General features: G+C 45.1%; 1 protein-coding gene across 2 annotated transcripts; it reads right to left on the bottom strand.

Annotated features, from left to right (window-relative positions):
• Positions 1-841: 841 nt before the first annotated feature.
• On the bottom strand, positions 842-2217 carry LOC102910250 (vacuolar protein sorting-associated protein VTA1 homolog). 2 transcript variants are annotated; one of them, XM_076547645.1, is made up of 2 exons: positions 1768-2217; positions 1330-1667 (listed from the first exon to the last, which is right to left on the bottom strand). In XM_076547645.1, the coding sequence occupies exons 1-2, from the start codon at positions 2179-2181 to the stop codon at positions 1479-1481; spliced, it is 603 nt and encodes a 200-aa protein (XP_076403760.1). In that variant the 5' UTR covers positions 2182-2217; the 3' UTR covers positions 1330-1478. The 2 variants fall into 2 exon arrangements, with proteins under 2 accessions (XP_006979973.1, XP_076403760.1); XM_006979911.4 differs by having other exon boundaries at positions 842-2217.
• Positions 2218-22662: the final 20445 nt, after the last annotated feature.

Below are 22662 nucleotides of genomic sequence, written 5' to 3' on the forward strand. Positions count from 1 at the left end.
CAGGGCAAAAGACCCCCCCCCCACACACACACACACTTGCTAGATCAACGCACACAGCCCAGCCAAGTGCAGACCCTTCCACACACCTGATAACCACGCACGTGGTCAAATCATCTCCTTATGCAGCCCTGCTGGGTAAAGCAAGCTCAGATTCTCGGACCCTGAGTAAGTTCTCACTGGGAAACCTCTGTGGGTCTCTACTGGGGTGGAGAGGGGAGTTGCATAGGGCAGGAGTTTTGCCAGCTTTGTGCTTTGCTGTATCTCTAGTCCCTGGAACAATGTTTGACACATAGAAGGTGCTCTGTTAATTATCTGGTATATGCTGAATTGATGAATAAACCAGTGAGCGGGTGCAAGAACTCTGCTACTGTTTATGGTAGAATGACTGGGTTGCTGAGGGATTATCAAGGCCTCTCAGAACCAATGGGAAAGCGGTTATTCTGGGTGTGACACCTCTCTGCCCCGGATAAAATAAGCTAAGAAGGTAAAGGAGACTTCTCAATCCTGGACATGCAATGTGCCTTTTGGAGAAGGGTTTGAGGCTACCCAGCAAAAGACAAGAACAAAAGCTCTGTTCCATCTCATTCCATCCTGTGCTCATTTCTAGATCAGCTGCTACTGAAGACTGTCAGGCAGAGGTGGTGCTGGATTACAGATGAGGAGCAGCCGTTGCTCAGACACAGTGCAGCAGCAGAAAGCTTAGGGTGCAAGACGCCAGGTTAGAGCCGGAACTCTCACATCACGGGGAGACCACTACACTCTCTCCAGCTCCCTTTGTTGGAGACTGTGTGGGTCCTTGGAAGGTGGCAACCTTCCATATGGCATTGTTTTTTTTTTTTTTTTTTTTGAATATTCTGGCAATCTTTATTAAAAGTTTAATTTAGAATATTATAGCAACATAATATGGTTTGTCCAAATATTACAGATTTTTCAAAAACTTCCTTTAGTGTATATAAATTAAGAAAGCTTATACCCGACATGATTTTCTACAGGGACATTTTCATTTTTTGAAGCAGGGTTCAATGCTAACATCAGCTCTTATATACTCGGAGATTACTGGACCCACTAAGTGGACAATGACAACTGGCTGAGGCAGCTGAAGAATGCTTCCCTAGGAATCGGAAGCACAGAGGAGTCATTCATTGTCTTACTCAGTGGAACTGCAGTCTTCTGTCAATCCATGCTCCTGGAAGGCTGAGGAAAGTGCGATGGACTGTTAGTTCTAGATGTTGACAGCACATGCTTGCACACGCAGAGGCTTTACTCCCTGCCCGTGGTCAGCAGCCTGAGAGCCTTCTGGAGGTTCTGCACCGCAGTGCCCACATCTTCATACTGCAGGGCACTGCCAGCGTATTTGCAGTACTTCTGAGCTCTAGCGAAATCCTCTGGGGTCAGGCGGACATCCCCTTGGGAAGCTGCATACAGGTCAGGATCGATGGCTGGAACAGTCTGTGGACTAGGTTGCACTGTATTACTCGTTACACCTGTGCTGTGTGGCACTTCTGCGGGCGTATTAGCTGGAGCATGTGCACCTGGAGGAATCTGTATCCCACTGTAGCTGCCTGGTGCCAAGTTGCTTGGGTCATATGTTGAAGATGATGATGGCTGAGGTGGCTGAGTTGGCAGAGAGGTGGCACCAACATCTTCATTTTCTTCAACATCGTTATCTTCGTCTATTCCAACAGGGCCTGCTTGAGGAGTCTCCCCATTCTTTAAGCAGTTATGGATATACGTTGCCTTCCACCTTGCATACTTTCTGTGTTTCACATTTTCATCTGTCAGCTCACCAAACACTGTTATGACATCTATTAAGAGGCTTGCAGTGTAGAAGGACTTGATCATGTTTTTGTGAAATCGTCCAGCTCGATCTTCATTGTCTGCATACAAGAACATTTTCAAAGCATAATTTTCCAAATGGGCACAACCAACTATTTCTTGAGTAACAGCTTCATTATCCCCCAACTGTTTCTTAAGCGCTTCTAACTGGTCCATTAGCTTTGATAAAAATTTACGACACTCGGGAGTTTTACTATCAATCTTCATTCCAGTTTGCATAGCATATAAACGACAGTAGTAGGCCACCACGGGGTCCCGCTTGTCGTGCTCCTGCGCCGTTCGCAAGTGATGCTGTATGCTCTTAAACTGCGCGGGCAGCGGCGGCAGCGGGGCCAGCGCGGCCATCTCCCCTCGCGGAAGCACCACCACTTCCTACTCGCCGGCCACGGCATTGTTTCTTGATTCTCCTTTTTTTCATCCTTTAAGAGTCAGAATTGAATGAAAGAAGATGCATCAAAGCTGTGCTAATCAAAGCTCCCTGGCACTCTCACTTTCACAGTTTGCTAAGAACTTGTGTATGCATTTCTTGCATGCTCTTTTCAGTTCTTATGAATCTATATTAGTTGCCTGTCACAAGTTTTGTTGGGTCATTTCCATATGTGTATATAACAAACATGGATCCTCTCCACTCCTCCATAACCTGTGTGTTATTACCCCATCCTCTTCTTTGTGGATGGATAATACCCTATTTCTCTCTCTTATTTACCTATCTGTCTGATCTCATTACTTGTCTATGTAGGTATCATGTTACATACCTGTTGAGTACCCAGGAGTGGTGTAGCTGGGGCATAGGATGGTCCTATCCTTAATTGTGAACGCTATGTACTTAAAATCACAGTAGCTTCCTCAATTTATGTCCCTGCTGTTTATAAGGGCTCCTCTCCATCCTGGCCACATTTACTGTCTTGTTATTGTTTGTTTCTGGATGGGCCATTCTGACGGGATAAGATGGATCTCAGCGATGATTTGCTCTGCATTTGCCTGGTGATGAGGATGAGCAGTTTTTAACATATTTATCAGCCATCTGTACTTCCCTTGAAAAGTGTCTGTTCAGTTCATTTGTCCGTGTATTTATTGGATTACTTGTTCTTTGGGTGTTTTTTAGACTTCTGTGTATTTTCTGGCAAAGCTGTCCTGTTCTGTCGCTGTGTCTTCACTCTGTTGATTCATTCATTTGCTGCCGAGAAACTTCCCTATCTGATGAGATCCTGTGTGCCAGCTCTCACTGTTGTCTCCTGAGATTTAGAAAGTCCAGGCCACGTGGATCTTGGACTGCTTCTTGATATTTTTCTTTCTCCCAGTAGTTGTAAACTTTCAGGTTTTCTGCTAAAGTCTTTGATCTATTTTGAAGTAATCTTGGTATGGTGTGACAGACCGTGTCTCCTTTCAGTACCCTAGATGTGGATTCCCAGGCCCATGTCACTGCCTGTGCTAGGGAGGCTACCTTTTCTCCACTGTAAGGTTTTTGGCCCCTTCATTGAGAATCAAGTGGCTATGGTGGTGTAGGTCAATATCTATGTTTTCCACTCTACTCCGTTGGCCTGTTTTCTGCTCTGGACACTTAAAAAAAATTAAAACAAACAAAGACCAAAACCCAGCAACCTTATAATTAGTTGTTTTTGAGAGTTTTGTTTAGTGTGCTTTTATTTTCTTTCCTTCCTCTGACACATAACTCTTCCCAGATCCAGATCTACCCAACTCTTGTCTTCCCACCCAACTCCTTTGGGTCCCCTTCCCTTCTTTTTTAAATCCTCCTAGACCAATTTGTGCTTCCCCAATATTCTTGGATATTCTTATTTTCTTTCTTTCTTTTTTGTTAAGACAGAGTCTTACTATATAGCCCTGGCTGGCCTTGAACTCATCATGTAGACCAGGCTGGCCTCAGTTCAGTTTCCCTGCCTTTCTTTCCCACCTACCTCTGTTTCACAAGTGCTGGGGTTAAAGGTGTGTGTCCCCACACCCAGCACACTGCGCACTTTTGGAGGGACAATTACGTACAAGAAAGTTGGAAGAAGTATGAGTGATATTACAGACAGTTCTGATACAGCATCATGAGTGTTATGAAAAATGTGAAAAATGTATTAAAGCTATACTCTAAAAAATCTATTTTTTTTCATGGATTTAAAACAGATTTCAAGATTAAGTTGTGCAGAATACAAGGGAATTAAGAGAGGACTGGGGACTGAGATGACCCCAAGTATTCTTTTTAAAATTACATTTATATATGTATGCATTTGCTTATTTTTGTGTATGTGTGAGTGAGTGTGTGTGTGTGTTACTTGTAGTAGCTGACACACACCAACAAAAACAATTGTTTTCAGTTACCTCTCTGCATACCATTGCATACATATGGCCAGAGGGCAACTTGGTAGGGAATAAGTGTTTAAAATATGATCCTGTAGAGGACATTTTATATTCAAACCACAGCATCAGCCTTGAGATTTCCTCAACTCTCTCTCTCTCTCTCTCTCTCTCTCTCTCTCTCTCTCTCTCTCTCTCCTAAACTATTTTATTTACAGACTGGAGAGGTGGGCCAGCAGAGGAAAAGTGATTACTACCAAGTCTAATGAACTGAGTTTGATCTCAGAGACCCACATGGTTGACGGAGAAAACCAACTCTAGCAAGTTGTCCTCTGACCAAATTAGTTTATTTATCACAGTTTATCTTTTAAGCCCTTGTTCCTCATTTAGTAACTGAGAATGGTCTTAGGTAGCCTGCCTCCTGCTTTGAAGCTCACACAGGACCTGTGGCTCAGGGTCTGGCACTCCCGAAGGGTGCAGGACTCTCCCTGGCTTTGGTCTTTCTCTGGGCCATCTTTTCCTGTGCATGCCTTTCCAGCTGGCATCCACGATGGCATGAGGCCTCCTTTCAGGTGGGTTGAGAGTTTGGTGTTCTTTGAAGGGAGAGAATGATCATCTCTCCGTTGTTTCTGGTTCTGGCGCATTTTGTTCGGCTCTTTTTGGTCCGCGGACTCGACCTGTCTCATGTGTCTACCCTGTCATTGCTGTGGTCTTCACAAATGCTCCCCAGTGGCCCCTGTGCTAAAGACTTGGTCTTTGGGCTGTGGAGATATAAAAGGTTGGGGTTAATGGAAAGAAGGTAGGTTACTGGAGTCTGACCCTGAAGGGGATATTAGGCTTCCTCCCCTCTCTCTTTTCCTCTCTCTCTTCCTCCTTTCCTTCATCCTTCCTTCTCTTATTCCTGGCCAGCACAAGGTGACTAGGCCTCTTCTGCTACTTACTCCTGCTGTGATATCCTGCGCCATGTGGACCCAAAGCCACAGGTCCAAGTGATCATGGACTAAACCTCCTGAAACAGGAAGTGTAATTGTCTTTGTTCCTGTTCTATTGCTGTGAAGAGACACTATGACCAAGGCAACTTACAAAAGAAGGCATTGAATTGGAAGGTTACTCATAGTTTTCAAGGCTTAGTCCACAGTCATCATGGTGGGGAGCAGGGTGACAGGCAGGCCTGGCACTGCAGTAGTAGCTGAGAGATTACATCCAGATCTGTAGGCAGGGGGTGGGGGCGGGGGCCTCAAAGCCCACCCCCAGTTACATACCTCCTTCAACAAGGCCTCCCCTCCTAATCCTAAGCAGTCTACCAACTGGGAACCAAACATTCAAATATATGAGGCTATGGGGCCGTTCTCATTCAAACCACAAGAGTAATAAACCTGCTTTTGTTTTTGTTTTTAAAGTTGATTAATGTATTTCATCAAAGGAATGAAAAGGTGACTGGCACACTCATTCATAAATTCAACAGCAGAGTGAATAGGTGCATGATAGACTGCTCAGTGAAGGTCGATGTATTAGTCACTCTTCTAGCGGTATGATAAAACACCATGACCAAGGCAACCGATGAAAGAAGGAATTTAACTGGGCTTATAGCTCCATGATGGCCCAGTGAAGGGACAGGACAGTGGCAGGAACAGCTAAGAGCTCACATTCTGAACTGTAAACAGGAAGCAGAGAGAACACTGGGAATAATAGCATCAGTCCCTTGAAACCTAAGTCCCACCTCCAGTAACACACCTGCACCAATGAGACCACACTTCCTAATCCTTCCCAAACAGTTCCATCGACTGGGGAACAAGTATTCAACCGTGGGAGCCTATGGGAGCATTCTCATTCAAACCGCTACCATCTCCAAATGAAGAAAATGTCCACAAGCTCTTTTTCATGAAGTGTTCTTCTTTTCTGTGTTTTTGTTTGTTTGAGACAATGTCTTGCTGTGAGCTCAGTCTATACTTGAACTTGGAATCTTCTTGCCTCAGTCTCTCAAGTTCTAAAAGTGTAGGTATGTACCATCTTACCCAGCAAACAGCAACATTACCTAGGCAGTCCTAAATCCATCATTCATCCCATCTGTATATCATATGGAAAAGTAGGACACGTGCTGTGTCCTGCTTCTCTTTGGTTGAGGCAGTATTTACTTCAAACCTCTTCATCTCATCTTAGGAGCTGATAACCATTTCATTCATAATCACAGACCTACTGAATTAGCTCCTGGGATAGTTTCAGAAAGAGATGGGTAAAGGTGGTGAATGGAGCCTCCTTAGAGGTAGTGGCTCAACCTAAGACCACATGAAGTGATGGTTAAAGCAATAGTTATGGTTCCATGGGAGAACATTTTGGTGTTTCTGGTGCTTCAGAAGATTTTAGTATCAGAGGCCTGAATGTAATTCAGATTGTTTCCATGTTCTTTATAAATGACTTTTGGCATGGTGTGAAAGGATAATTTTATTCCCAAGTGAGAGCTGTCAAGTGTTTGAAGATAACTCTTATGCCTTGAATGCCTGCAACTTTCCTGGCTAAACATCTTAGCCTCATTAGTGATTTCTCTGTCACAGTGTGGCTCAGTTCTGAGTGTCTCCCCTCTTTATCATCCAGCGTGCCTGTCAGCCTGCAACAGTGGCACCCGGAAGTGAGCCAACTCCTTCGGAGGGGCAACTCCCATGGAACTTCCATGGCTCCCAATCCTAGCTGCCTGAGTGTGGCAACCAGATCACAGTTTTAACCCACGTCACTTCAGTCATCTGCACTCTGTAGAAGGTCTGCTCTCATTCCGTCCTCCTGGGGAGAAACTGACTTTAAAATTATTTTTACCTTGAAGCAGTGATATATTTACTTATAAGAACTTTCAAGGAAGATGCAAGGAAGTCCCTTGTGCCCTCCCCTCAGTCCCCAGCTCACAGTGTCCAAACCTGGAAGCCGAGCTTGGTGCAGCGTGCCTGTAGCTCTCTGTCATCACATCTATTTCTGACTTGCAGGAATAAATGTGTCGGCTTTGCACCACAGCCCTGGGACTGTACGTGCTTCCTCAGGGTTAGGCTCCTTCCCCGTCATCTGCAATTGTATCATCAAGCTTGAATTTCTGAGAGATTCTCATAGCACCTGAGTTTTCCTTTCTTAATATTTCATATATACATATATATGTAATTTATTTTTATTTTATGCTCATTGGTGTTTTGCCTGTATGTATATCTATGTGAGGGTATCAGAAGCCCTAGAACTGGAGATACAGAAAGGTATGAGTTGCCATGTGGGTGCTGGGACTTGAACCTGGGTCTTCTGGAAAAGCAGCCAGTGCTCTTAACTGCTGAGCCATCTCTCTAGCCCCATTCTTAATGTTTCTTAATACCACTCTCAACAGGAAAACTAACCCAACTAAGCAGGGAGTCTCTTCTTGGTGCTCAGCAGTATCAGCAAATGACAACATCATTGACTATGTGGCTTTTTCATTCACATCTCCTATTCAGCCTATTTGCAAATCCTTCCGCATTTGATTTTTAAAATTAGTTCTGAAGTTAAAGATCCACTGCTGTGGTCACCTTAGTCTTAGCTGCCATGAGCTTGGCCTCAGTTCCTGACCTTTGGCCTCCTAGGCGACTTCCTGGTCCCACTCTTGCTGCCCTACCATGAAGAGCGTACAGAGGACCTCCCAAGGAATAACCGCCACCGCTACCACTGCCACCACCACCGCCGCCACCAGCAGCAACACATTTGTTCTGGGGAGATGGCTCAGTTGTTAAGAGCACCCACTGCTCTTACAGAGGACCCAGATCCAGTTCCTAGCACCCACATGGTAGCTTACAACCATCTTTAAGTCCAGTGCCAGGGGATCCAAGATCCCTTTGTAGCCTTCTCAGGCACCATACACACATACATACATCCAGGCAAAACACACATACACATTATATGTGTCAGGGGTCTGCACGTGGAGGTCAGAGGGCAACTTGCAGGAGTTGGTTCTCTCCTGCCACCGTCTGGATTCCAGGCATTGAACTCAGGTCACCAGCCTTGACAGCAAGTATCCTTACTCACTGAACCATCTCACTGGCTCCCAAGGAGTAATTCCAACTAATACGTTCTTCTCCTTAAAGGTCCTAGTGGCTTCCGTATGACAAGAGCTGAGTACTGATTTTCTGATTTGTTACTAGCATGTATTAATTGTACAAAGTAATGGGTTTTAGTAGGACATTTCTGTCTGTTAGGGTTTACTATTGCTGTGAAGACACCATGACCACAGCAACTCATATAAAGAAAACATTTAATTGGGGTGGCTCACTTACAGTTTCAGAGGTTTAGTCCATTATCATCAGGATGGGGGAGCATGTCAGTGTGCAGGCAGACTTGGTGCTGGAGCTGAGACTGCTACATCTTGTAGGCAACAGAAAGTTGACTGACCGTCACACTGAGGGAGGCTTGAGAAAAAGGGACCTCCAAGCCCGCTCCCACAGTGACACACTTCTTTCAACAAGGCCACATCTCCTAATAGTGCCAGTCCCTTTGGGGGCCATTTTCTTTCAAACCACCCCAATTTCCATATGTGTGTATAAGGTACTCTGACCACCACCCTTTCCTCTGTCCCTTACTCTTTCTTTTCCGTGTCTAGAAAACTTTGTTTCTCTTCTTTCCTTCCTTCCTTCCTTCCTTCCTTCCTTCCTTCCTTCCTTCCTTCCTTCCTTCCTTCCTTCCTTCCCTCCCCCCCTCTCTGTTTCTCTCTTTCTTTTATCTCAGTTTTTTTTTTGAGACAGGGTTTCTCTGTGTAGCCCTAGCTGTCCTGGAACTCACTCTATAGACCAGGCTGGCCTCGAACTCACAGAGATCCGCCTGCCTCTGCCACACCGGTGCTGGGATTAAAGGCGTGCGCCACCACTGCCCGGCCCCTGTTTCACCTTTATGTCCACATATAAAATAAAACACAAGTATGGTTTATTTCACTTGACATGATGAACATTTTCCTGCCAACAAACATGGTTTTGTTCCTTTTTATAGCTGAATGAAATCCCATGTTGTATATACACGCATCCTTTTTACAAATGCATTTACTGGTGGGCACCTGGGATGACCCCAGAATGTGGCTATAGTGAATAGCAATGTATCAACATGGATGTGCCCGTATCTCTGTGGCATTGGGTTCTCTGGAACTAGAGTTATGGATGGTTGTGAGCCGCCATGTGACTGCTGGGAATCAAACCAAGTCCTTTTAATAACTGAGCTGTCTTTCCAGTCTGGTATTTTATAAAATGACTTTCCTGGGGATTCTTCTGTGTTCATGTGGTTAGACTTTTGTTTGTGTGAAGATGGCAGATGTACCACTCTTCATCATGTCAGACGCAGGAATCTAACTTGTCCTGTAGCTGATCACAATGGACTCAACCTCTCTCATCTGCCTGAGGGGGTCTTTGCCAGGCTCCTCTACTATCTAATCTCTCTGGCTGCTTTCCCGATCCTTTCCCTCCGGTAGTCTTTGAAAGAATCACTAGGTGTGGCCCACAGTTGAGAGCCTGGGCTCCACCTCCCTGAGAGGGCATTGTCTACACAAGTTACTTGGAATTTACTGTGGACCTTGCGCTGACTGAGGCGTCTTTACTTTGATACTCTAATGCATCCAGGTCCGCCCACCTCAGCTTTTCACTTCACACACACACACACACACACACACACACACACACACACACACACACACCCTGTGTCTTTGGCGTGCTCCCATCTGGATGACTGTGTCCTGCCCCGCCCACCCCACCCCCCACACCTCCTTTCTTAGTTTCCAATACTTCTTGACTTTCTGGCACTCAAGATGTTTGGAACTTTTCTTGTTTATTTCCTGCTTGAGTCAGGCTTGGACATTTCTCCGAAGAGTCCGTTCCACTTTTTAGCACTGCTTATCAATACTGACATTATATGATTCACCTTTTCTTTTCTCCCCTCCCCCAACTGCACGGCAGGCTCCCCGGGGACGAGAAGTTTGTTGTTTTCTTGGTTATAAAAATCAATGTGGTCGGGTCAGTTCTGACCATGAAGCTGAGGTTTTGTTGTTGTTTTGTTGTTTTTCTGAGACGGGGTCTCTCGTACAGGCCTGGAACTCTCTAGACCAGGCTAGCCTCAAACTCACAGAGAACCAACCCTCTGCTTCTGCTTCCCCAGTGTTGGGACTAAAGGTGTGTGTCACTATGCCCTGCTCAATAGATATTTTCCTCTGAACTTTAATCTATCCTTCAGGAACTGGGGGAAAAAAATGACCATTTATTTGTGTAGCTACTTATTTTTGCATTTATTTATTGATAGGGTACCATATATGCAAAGGTGGTTATAAATTCACTATGTAGCCAAGGATAACCTTAAATCCACATCTTCTTGTTGACACCTCCTGAGTGCTGGGGTGACAGATGCCTGCCACCATGCCTGGTTTATGTGGCGCTGGGGACTGAAACCAGAGCTTTGTGCGTGCTACATAAGTACTCTACAAACAGTAGTACATCCTCAGCCTTTTGTTGAGCTCTTGGGAGTTTGGCCGATTATAGCTATTTTTTCCTAAGCCTCTCTTTATCTCCTGATGACCTTACTTAATCAAAAGTAAGCCTAAAAGCCCACGGTGGTGGCACAAGCCTTTAATCCTGGTACTCTGGAGGCAGAGGTAGAGGCAGGTAGATGTCTGAGATCAAAGCCAGCCTGGTCTACATAGTGAGTTGGAGGCCAGTCAAAGCTCGTTAGTGAGATCTAGTCTCAAACAAACAAACAAACAACCCCCCACCCCCCCAAAGCCTAGAGTGTCAAATAGCAGTCCCTTTATTGCTTTCTGAATTCTGTATTCTGTATGCAAAAGAAGAATTAGAGAAGTTTTGTGCTTAGAAAAAAAATGAGACCCATAATAGATTTTCAGACACAGACGAGGGCGTCTCTTCACGTCCACACTTATGTTAGCCATTCTTTTCTTTCCAGCTGTGTTTGCGGCTGCTGGCTTCTCCTTTGGGCTTCTATCCTTGAGTTCACAGGGAATCAAGACCCCGCTGTGGCAAATCTGCAAAGCACAATGCAATGTCCTGGTGTGTGTGTGGCTGTCACAGACAGCATTTACTACCCCTATGGACAATGCCTAGGGTCGTGTTTGCACTCTTATGTGAAAATTGACTGTCTACTTCATTAAGCTTTAGTATTGATATGGAATTTAGTTATGCTTACCACCTCCTTAGCCGTTTTCTGTGGTATTTCTTTGTTGATTTTTGTTGTTGTTGTTGTTGTTGTTAGGGTATCACACTGTAGCCCAGGCTGGCCACAAACCCATGCCACTCAATCTGTCCCAGTTGCAGAATTCTGGGATTGCATGCATGTGCTCTCATACCCTGCTTGCTACTCTTACCAGCCTACATCATTTTCACTGTTACATGGGGGTTCACCTCACCCCCCCAGATACCACTAGAAAACCCTGTATCCATGTGAATTAGTAACTTTTCTGTCACTTGCTTCCTGGGTTTGGCTGGATTCACCCTGTGTTGGGGCAGAATTTCACCACTTCGTGTTCATTTTAGGTTAGAACATTAACTCCCTGTGAGGTAGTCTCCTTTTGTTCCGAGTGTGTTTTCTTAGTCACTGTTTTCTTACCCACCTTCTGAGATAGATTTTGAAAGTTCCTAGTAAACACAGCAGGGGAGGAAAAAAAAAATGGGCCAAAAGCATGTGAAATGCTAGGGTAGAGGTTGCTATTCTGGAATGCATGTCCGGGGAGGCCCCACTAAGAGGACACCTTTGAGTGTAGAGCTGGAAGAAGGGAGGGACCAAGAGACATGGCTGCCCCGAGAAAAGCGTGGCCGAGGGAACAGCTCGTGCAGAGGTCCCGAGGCAGGTGTAAACAGGACATGATCTACAGCTGCCGGCAACCAGCGTGCCTGGAGCCCAGTGAACGAGGAGAATGTGAGCAGATGATTCGGGAAGGTAACTGAATGGGGGGCAGGTCATATAGATCATGGATAGTACGGTCTCCTTTGTGTAAAGAGGATGATGGAATGCCATTAGACACCTAGAGCTGCAGAGGCTGAGAAGGAGGGACAACTAAAATGTAAGAGACTGAATGATAAGTTCTTCCCCTTTCATGAAGAACCGAGTCATTAAGCAGAAGTGAAGAATGGCTACTCACAGCAGTCACCAGGCTACAGTTAGTCCCAAGCACACTGGGAGACTTGATGATTGGTTTGCTGACAACACTGCATTTTGCAGCTGGAGAAGGAGAAGCATGTGTTGGTAGAGAGAGGAGTGGAGTCTTTCCATCTCTGCTTGAAAGCCTGCACCGTCTCTGTGCAGAGAGAGGATTGAAGAACTGGGAGAAAGTGCAAACAGAGCTCTTACGGGCTCCCCAGAGGAGCCCGTTCCGAGTCACGTGACATTGATTAAGTCTTTGTGGACTGCCTTCTGTGTTTGCTGTAAGCATGTTGCTGAGGGCAAACATATTAAGTCAGTCAGTGTCTTTAATGAGGACCCTTCAGAGAAAGCTTCCTCTGGCTGATTGGCTCACGTTTAAAAACTTATTCCACATCTGATGACTTTACAGGGGTTTCATATAGAAATCTTTGAACTGAAGGGTCTGGGGTCTTTTTAAAGACAGTGACATCTCCTAAGGGCTGATCAGGGTCAGACTGAATGCAAAGACACAGTGTATGAGGTGGGGATCCACAAAGTCAAAGTCAAATCTAAAAAGGAAGGGAAGGATTTGGGGAAAAGACTGAAGGGCTGTTGGGGTGCACAAAAAACGATAGAAAAGATAGCTCGTGGAATACTGACTCCAAGCTGTTTTTAATGATTAGATTGAGACACTCATGAAAAGATACTGCGGTTGCGAGGTTGATGCAGTCACAGAGAAAGTAGATACTGAACAACAGTGGAAAAGTAGCAGCAGGAATGTCCTCTCATCTGGATGCTCTCCCTTAGTTTGTAAGTCCTTGAGCTCCTTAAAGCACGCTGGTGTGTTTCAAACCTGTGTTTTATTACTGTTATATTAAGTATGTCCATAGCCAAACCATATATTTAAAAACATTTATCCTATTTATTATTATTTTGTGCGTGTGTTGGTTCCTTCTACCATGCATTCCAGGAACTGGATTCAGGTCATCAGGCGTTTGTGGTGAGTGCTCTTACCTCCTGAGCCATCTTAATTCTTCCAAACCGTATTTTGTTTAAACATGCTTTTTGTATGTGGGCTGGAGGGACAGCTCTGTGGTTAAGAGTGTACTGCTCTTGCAGAGGACCTGAGTTCTAGTCCCAATGCCCGTGTCAGGCAGGTTATAACTGTCTGTAAATCCAGCTCCAGGGGAGCTGAGGTCTCTGCTGTGGGCACAGGCATTCACGTACATAGACAGACACACATACACCTGGAAACAAATTCAAAAAAATTGCTCTGAAGTAATTCAGTGACCATCAGGGTGGATTTCGCTCATTCAACATATACTGGCTTCCTCAGTATTGGCATCATTTCAGAGACAGCAGTGAACAGAACAAAACAAAACAAAAAGTCTCATCTTCATGACGTTTATTTTCTGTTTCCTTCTCTTTTCAAAATATAACCATTCAGGTCAGCGAGCTGGCTCAGGGGGTAGGGGCTCACGTGTAGGTAGAGCAGACAGTCTGGGTAGTAGCTCCAGATCAGCGAGGTAGCAAGAGACAGCCATCTGCTGGGGGGTTTTCCCGTGACCTTAACATGTGTGCCTAGGCATGCATGCATCTGTACACACACACACACACACACACACACACACACACACACACACACACACACACAGAGAGAGAGAGAGAGAGAGAGAGAGAGAGAAATAAATAAATAAATAAATAAATAAATAAATAAATAAATAAATAACAGGACTGTACTGTTTAACAGAATGTACTTTCTAGAGTTGAGCAGCCTGCCCTTAATCACAAAGGCCACACTCCTACAGAGCTACCGTAAGCACTTGGGAAGCCATCCCTACAGACCTTAAAGAAGGTTCACATCTGGATATCAGGTCACGTGGCATGACTACTCTGGGGAAGGAGGGGACTGGCAAGAGGCAGGGCAGAGAGATGGAGGAGGGTGGGGGGAAAAGGATGGGCAAAGTGTCAAAATGAAACCCATCACCCTTCACAACTGAAAAATGAATAAAAATAATAGATACTAGAAATTGACACTAGAATGTTTTCGATTTGTAAGTAAGGCATGTGATCTAGTATACCTTGAATAGTTAGGTCTTTAGGGATATGGTTGCATGTGTGTACAGAGAACCTTTTGTGGAGGACATACGATTGCATGTGTGCACAGAGACCCTTTTGTGGAGGGCATGGCTGTAGCATCTAGAACACAAGTTAGGCTAACTAACACTGACTTTACCAAAAAGATTGTGTGATCAGTTTATATGCTGCTCACTCATAATTTTCTTTACTAAATGTTTACTTTTTTTCCTTTTATGTGTGTGGGTGTCTTGCCTATACGTATGCCTATGTACCACATGAAGGCAGTGCCCACAAGGGCCAGAATAGGGTGACAGATTCCTTGGGACTGGAGTTTGCAGACTGTTGTTAGCCACGACACGGGCACTGGGAATCGAACAAGGTCTTCTGTCAGAGGCATCAGTGCTCTTAACTGCTGAGCCATTCTTCTAGCCCCTAATTATTTACTCAGTATCTGAATGTGTGATTGGGAATGGAGTGGGAAGGACTCACTTGAGCTCTTTCTAGGGATGTGGACAAGAAGAAAGGCCAGCAATTGCTCAGTGGGCCCTAAAGGAGCATATCTGTTTTGTTTAATGTAAGTATCCTTCTAATGTTAATCTCAACCCACATTGCAGTTTGCTGGTCACTGGGACAAACCATCGAACAGTGAATGCTTTTCAACTTCCAGAACGCTTGGCTCTGTACTTGGTGCTTTTCTCTCTTGGAACAGTCACACTCATGAAGGAGGATCTGGGAATGGGTGGACTTGGGGGAAGAACTTGGGTACTAGTTCTTGACTGGATCAATATTGCCACTTGGTTGAGGACTCCACAAGCCTCATGGCCGTCGAGGAGACCATCCGAGAGAGGTGAAGAGTGAAACTTGAGTCAGTACTGTCTTTGCAGGCACTGGGTCAGAGACCTCCAGAGTTGGACCTTGTGGTTTATTCTTCTTACACATTTAAGCATAGCAAAACTCTGGGAGACCGTTTCCATGTGACAGTTATCGCAACAAAGCTTTAGGTAGAGCTACACAGAAACTCCCTAGCAAGGTAACACGGTACCTGTGACCTTTACAATAAGAACGAGTTTTACTGGCTGATAAGCGGAGCTCAGGGCTAGGGTCTAGAGGAAGGATCAGTAATGAGTATAAGGATAGAGTCTACTGGTGGAGGATGCAACGTACGTGGGGTCTCTTTCTTTGGGATGGGTTCTATTCACTGAGAGACAAAGCTCAGGATTAGGCCTAAACGATGCTCAGGATATTGGGGGGATTCAGGTGGGGGCTGGCTCCTAATAGAGTAGCAACAAATCAAGTTGTGTGACCACTTTCACCCTGATGTCAGGTGGTCAGGTATCATTCATTTCCTTCCTTTGAAGAAAACAGGCCTTCGAGATTGTGATTGGCAACCCTGGCTCGTCAATGCTTCCTCTAAGCTGTGTGTCCTACACCACTTAGATGTATGACTCTGAGAGCTGTCACCTGGTCACCAGGGGCCAGTCCCACAGTGACACTGGCTGCTTATAGCACACCACGAGCCCTCCTTGCAGACCTTACATGAGCTGACTTAGTAATTTTTCAGTTCGTTGTCTTGTTACCCAGAACCTTCTTTTCTCATTCTCTCTCAGAAAAAGATAGAACAATCTCTCCTCCTCCCCCCCCCCCCCCGGCCCCCATTAAACCCCAAAGCAACTCAAAACAGAACAAGGAAAACCGGAGGGCATTTTCCTTTATTCTTTTTCCCTGTTCACACCCCTTCCACCTGGCCTCTGCCACAACTGGCAGTGTAAGTGCTGACCTAGCTTCAGCAAAGCTCTTCTTGGGACACGTGGCCCCGGGGCCGCAGCAGTAGCAGGAAGTACAGGAAATCTCATGAGATGGCCTTTTCGTTGACACTTGCCAGCCTGCCTCTGCAGACTCAGGCGGTCAGCACATCTGAGTCTCTGTGGAGGATCCTCAGCTTTCAACTGTTTAAGATTCATTCACAACTGGCACAGTAGCCGCAGGGCACAACTGTCAGAGACCAGCCGCAGTCTGTGGCTGCCAGGAGCGGGCCGGCGGGGAGCAGGCTGAGACAGTTCTTGTTTTAACAGTTTGAGGCACAGGACCCCAGGAGCTGATGTTGGCCATGAAAGGAAACCAAGCGCATTTTCTCTGTTAGTGCCTCCCCGAGCCAGATCAGATGGTGCTCCTGAGTCCTTTCGAAGTGACTGAGAGAGGAAGGGCATGGTCTGTTGCTGTGGCGCAAAGGAGCAGCTGACCATGAGGGAGGGGGAAGGGGGAAGGGTTAGGTTAAAGGCCAGAGCTGACTTGGTTGGAAGGCTCAGGGATGGAGCTTTGTGACCACTGCCTTGCATGTGGGGACAATTTAAGCTGACGGATCACATGTGAATGTAAGTTTCTGGATGCAGATGCTGATACCATGACATCAAGCCACCAGATGGTCAAATGTTTCTGTTTCGTCTCTTATTCAGAGAGAGAGAGAGAGAGAGAGAGAGAGAGAGAGAGAGAGAGAGAGAGAGAGGAGACTTTGGGGAGAGAAGGGAGGAAAGGAAAGAGAAAGATAGATATCTATATTTATATCTTTCTCTCTATATATAGATAGATGATATATTGACAGACCGATGATAGATAGACAGACAGACAAATGATAGATAGATAGATAGATAGATAGATAGATAGATAGATAGATAGATTTCTTTTACTCCTTCTATGGGAAATGTTTCCTGACAAAGCAAGTCCCTGCTGGAGTCATGGCTGCTCTCTGCAGGGTTTGCTTGGAAGTACTACTTAGAAGCCAACGCAGAAAGACTAGACCAAGGATTAATGATTGGCCAGCCTCAATCCACCCAGCCTCATGCCCAACTACAGCGCCCGGGGTTCTTATTTTGTGCTGTGTCTGATCACCTGACCACACAGCTCAAGAGCTGGAAACCTGGGGTGGTTTGACTCTGTTGGCCAGACCTAGCTTCTAGTGAGCCCAGAAGATCTTCCGTCTTCAGTCCAGCTGTCATGGACAGCAGTTCTTCAATAAGATGCCAATTTGCATCATCCCATCAAATCGACCTTTAAACCGTGCTCTGCTAACCGCTGGCTGTGACCTATGTGTTTGAGTGAAGAGGCAATGCTCAGCTTTTGCTGGGTGGAGAGTGCAGGATTTTCATCACTGAATCTCTCTGGGTGAAGGCTAAGCACTGGGGCCCTGCTGAGCACCACCACCCAGGGAAACAGGAAATGCTCAGGAACCTGGCTACATAGCTTTGTTCCCAGGCTGTTCAGACAGATATATTTGTTGATGTTATTTATTTAAATTCTTTTTGAAAATAGTTTCTATTTTTTAGAACTTCATATATAAGTTCTGCATCCATATGATTCCCACCCCTCCCCCACTCGACTCCAGCTCCTCACATGTTCCACTTCCCCAATGCATGATCTCTTCTTTAATTATTACTGTTATATATATATATACGTATATATATATATATATGTATATATATATATATACATATATATATATGCACATGTGTATGTAACCTTCTGAGAAGACATATTTTTTAAATCTTTATAAACTAGGGCTCTCATTGTTACTTTTTTTTTTTTTTTTTGCTTAAAGTCTTCTTATAAATAGAAACAAAATCACAAGAGATCCTGAATAAAATGAAAAGTTTCAAAGGAGCAGGGGAGCACAGAAGAGGATAGGGCGGGTGGGGTGAATGTGATGAAGTACATTATGGACCCATATGAAGATGTATAATGAAACCCATTATTATGTATAATCATTGATGCTAATAAAACATTGAGTAAACAACAACAAATGGTTTTAGGTCTTTGCCCATGAACAGTACATTTCTAAATGATATTCAATCTATTTTCTGCTGTGATAATACTGCCACTGTATAATGCTTCCATCGCCTTAAAAAAGACAGGCTGAAGAGAAGATCCCCTGAGCAGAGCTTTGGGCCAGGCGCATGGTCCACAGTTCCTGTGGAGAGAAAAGCAGTGTGAGGTTAGAATGTCTGTGGACTCACTGGAGTGAGGTTCATACAGGACGGGGCTCTCTCATGTCTCTCCCAGCCTTATAAGTCAGAAGTTTGGGATTTTAACTTTGCAGAGAGCAAGCTTAGCTCTCCGGGGCCAGTTTTACTTTTTTCCAGGACTGATTTGGCTCTTCTAGACCTCATCACTGGCGTTGCAAGCCCACCCTCTCCTTTAGGGACTTAATGGTCCAGGATGTAGAGTGCACATAGCCTACATGGACAGCATGCCAAAACAAATCCCTCTGAAACTCCATCCCCTGCTCTGGGTGAGGGCCCCGCCTGGCACGGACTTCTGAGAAGCTGAGCAGGGGCCATGTGATTTTCTGTACCAGGATTAGCTAAGAATAATACAGAGCCATTGTAAATACACTTAAGAATATGGGGGAGCATGCTGAAGTTTGCAGTTATAACTGGCCAAGCAATGGGGGTAAAGAGAGAGGAGATGCAGTTATTAAATATGTTAGCTTATAATTTTGACCTTAGTCATATTAGCGCAGATGAACAGCTATGCTGAGTTATTCTAAGGAATTGTCTAGCAGGGAAGTGTCATTTCTCTCTTTTTATTAACTATTTGTTTATTTTTATGTGTATGGATGTTTTGCTTGTATGTATGTATGTGTGCCATGTGAGTGCAGTGCCCAAGGAGGCAGAAGAGACCATTGGATCCACTGAGCTGAGTTGCAGATGGTTGTGAGCCACCCTGTGAGTTTTGGGAACTGAACCCAGGTCTTCTGGAAGATCAATCAGTTGATCACTGAGCTCCACTTCCAGAAAGTGTCATTTCTTGGTCACAAAAAGCAAAGCTGGACTAGAAAGCTGTGACTTCTTCCTCTGTTTCTCGAGGTCACCAAGTCCTCAAGAAAGTACAGTAAAAAAATGGCCAAGGGTTGAGAGGAGCGGGGGGGGGGGGGGGGGGGGGGGGAGGGGTAAGGGAGGGGAGGGGGAGGGGCTCCTCTTTGTGTCATCACTGTCATGTTCTTCCACTTTCATTTTAAGATTCGTTTATTAAGGCACAGTTTGTTAAACTGCAAAGTTAAGATTATTATAATATAAAACCAACAGTGGGTCAGACTTTATGGGTCTGGGTGGGCTATGGACATACCAGGTGGGGTCATCACGCTGGCTCAGATGTAATCCAGTTACAGCACAGCCTTGCTCTCCCTAACACGCAGCTACTGCTTGAACTGTTCTGATAATTCTCCTTTGCTCTGCTAGGTCTACAGATCGGGTGAAGCTCACACAAAATGCCACTGTTCCATTGGTGAATAACTTTAAAACTGGGTCTTCTGGGTCTTCATAGCAAAAATGGCTTGAATCTATTATGATCTTAGTAGCGATGTTATTAATTTGGGCCATGTGTACTCAACTGTTATCTTTTCTCATTTACAGTTGATTCATACTCAGATGGTCTTTTTTAACAATCTAGCACCTGTTTATCATAATCCCCTGATTGCCTCCAATGCCTTCACATTGGCAATGGTAGAAACCCTAAGCTCCTCTATATCCCCAAGTTCAGCCAGAAGCAGTCAAATTGGCTTGATGTCATCTCTTAAGTGATTTTAGGGTTTCCACTCTTGAGAGAACATTAGGTAGCTAGGTTGATATCAGCAGGCTTAGAAGCCATTGACGACAGACCTTCCTCCTCCAAAATCTCTAATGCCAGAGACTGTTCTGACACCGTGTGAGAGCACTGAACTTGTGTAGCTGAGAAAACGACAACTATGCCTTCACCTAACTAAATAACACAGAAGTCAGGATGTCAGCCAGGGCCATAGCACTTTGTAAACTCCTTCACTTTGGTTGAACTGTGACAGTCCCAGTAATGACAGGAATTTGGTTCCTAGAAGTAAGTTAACTCACTTCTCTAGATTCTTGATTTCTCTGCCCTAGGGAACCCCAGGAAAGATGTTTATTGGTCATCTAACATTCCTTAATTGACTCCTCACTGGGTATTCCTAGCAATGACCAACTGTAAGCCAGAAAGGAAAGTTTTCAACTCGCTGCCCAATACCCTTTTTGCCCTACAACTGCCCAGCTTGTTAATAGATTGTAGGCTGACTCTTTTTTTTCTTTCTTTTCTGATTTTTTTTTACCTTATTTTTTTCCTTTTATTTTATTTTACAATACTATTCAGTTCTACATATCAGCCACAGGTTCCCCTGTTCTCCCCCCTCCCAGCCCCTTCCCTTTCCCCCAGCCCATCCCCCATTCCCACCTCCTCCAGGGCAAAGCCTCCCCCGAGGATCAACCTGGTAGACTCAGTCCAGGCAGGTCCAGTCCCCTCCTCCCAGACTGAGCCAAGCGTCCCTGTATAAGCTCCAGGTTTCAAACAGTAGGCTGACTCTTGAAGATATCTCCCTCTGCAGGTCCCCTACAAATAAAGGCCTGCACCGTTGTCATTAAATAACTCGGATTGGCCAGTGGCTAGGCAGGAAGTATAGGCAGGACTAACAGAGAGGAGAAAGGAGGGAACAGGAAGACAGAGGGAGTCACTGCCAGCTGCCGCCATGACAAGCAGCATGTGAAGATGCCTGTAAGCCACGAGCCACATGGCAAGGTATAGATTTATGGAAATGGATTAATTTAAGCTATAAGAACTGTTATCAAGAAGCCTGCCATGGCCATACAGTTTGTAAGCAATGTAAGTCTCTGTGTTTACTTGGTTGGGTCTGAGCGGCTGTGGGACTAGCGGGTGACAAAGATTTGTCCTGACTGTGGGCAAGGCAGGAAAACTCTAGCTACACATAATAATTTTAAATGGGTATAATAATAATTATTTTAATAACTTGAAAAGCACTTGTGATGCTAAATTAAATAAAAGCATTTTTTCAAAGCACTAAAACATTTGTCTGTATTTATATCACTTGCTTTATGTGTTTCATTCATTCCTCATGTATTTTGACCCATGAGTCTCAATCTTATTTCACAAAGAGAAAATTTAGCAAATTATTATTATCTTCATTTCTAATGTCCATTTTTCTTATTTTGGTTACCATTCTTATCTCAGTAGCAAGATGATTGCAGAAATGTCAACAAAGTGGCCTCAGCCAAGTGACTCAGACAAATAATCTCCAAAGGGTTCTCTCTTTCCCAGGGTATCCAACTGTATTCTGTCTAGCCTCATCTTTGTTCTCCTATTAAAAATTTCCACTTCCAGGGCCCAAGGAAAATGTAGTCACTTCATTACACAGCATCCCAGCAACGGAGAGGTCCCTGGTGTGGGCATGAATGAGAAGTGGTTATGAACACAGTGTGCGAACTGTGAAGCACCAAACACGTGGGTAATGCCCATGTTGGTGGTGATGGTGATGACAACGTCAGTGATAGTGATCCAGAGCAGTCTCCTAACCCCAGATAAACAGGAAAGACCATGAACGACGGCTCCCTACCTGAGTAGGAGGTATACGAAAGGAGTCAGGGCAGCCCTGAGTGAATGTCCCACAGAGGGAAGCCAAGACTGGCTGATTAAGATGCTGATGGTTCCCTGTCACTCCTGTCGAATCTGAGAGCTACAAAGAGCTTTGGCTCTCTGGCACACTTTGTTTTAGCTGCCTCACTCCCAGCCTCGTATGCCTCCTCTCTTGTGTACATTCCTCTTCCCACTCCATCTGGGGGGCTTCCATTCTCTAGACAATAGGTGTCAGCATTGGTCAGCGGGATGTGCAGAAAGGCGGGACAGGATGGCGAGGAAGGATGTTCACAATCCCCCATTTGGTTTGAATGCTTTGAATATATTTCCCCAAAGTCTCGTGCCGTTGATGTGGTCCTCAGCATGGTGAGGTCTACCGAGAGTAGTCTGCATCCTGAGGGCATCACCCTCTTGAATGCTGTTACTGCAGAAGGTGAGTTCTTATAAAAGCAACGGTGTTCACTCTCGTTCATCTCTTCTTTTCCTTTTGCCTTCAGCCTTCCACCCTAGGACGACCCAGCAAAGCCATTGCCTGGTGCCAATGCCTGGGCCTTAAGCCTTCATTCTCTAGAACTGTGAGGGGGAAAAAAAAAGAAAATCTCATCATAAATCACCCACCCTCAGGTATTCTAGTTCATCTCTACAAAACCAAGGCAGACACTCCAGAGAGCTCCATGGCGTACCCCCTTACAGCCCACTGGCTGCCCACTCTGTGTTGGCTGAGTTCTTGGGAGACAGCTGTCTACTTGGGAGGATACCTGGGCTTGTTCTGAACCAGCAATTGACTCTATGTGTGACTGTGCTACGTCAGTCTTGTTTCTTGTGTGGCAACTGGGATTAACCGTACCTACACTATCTTCCAGAAGTTATAACTCTGCAGGCTGAAGCTTAGCTACCTTGCTTTAGGGACATTTTTAAAAA

The sequence above is a fragment of the Peromyscus maniculatus genome, chromosome 11 (assembly GCF_049852395.1).
Source record: "Peromyscus maniculatus bairdii isolate BWxNUB_F1_BW_parent chromosome 11, HU_Pman_BW_mat_3.1, whole genome shotgun sequence".
NCBI lineage: Eukaryota > Metazoa > Chordata > Mammalia > Rodentia > Cricetidae > Peromyscus > Peromyscus maniculatus.

What these genes read in the sequence shown, in the direction of transcription:
- LOC102910250 (XM_006979911.4), bottom strand. Translation starts at nt 2,181, where the DNA reads ATGGCCGCGCTGGCCCCGCTGCCGCCGCTGCCCGCGCAGTTTAAGAGC.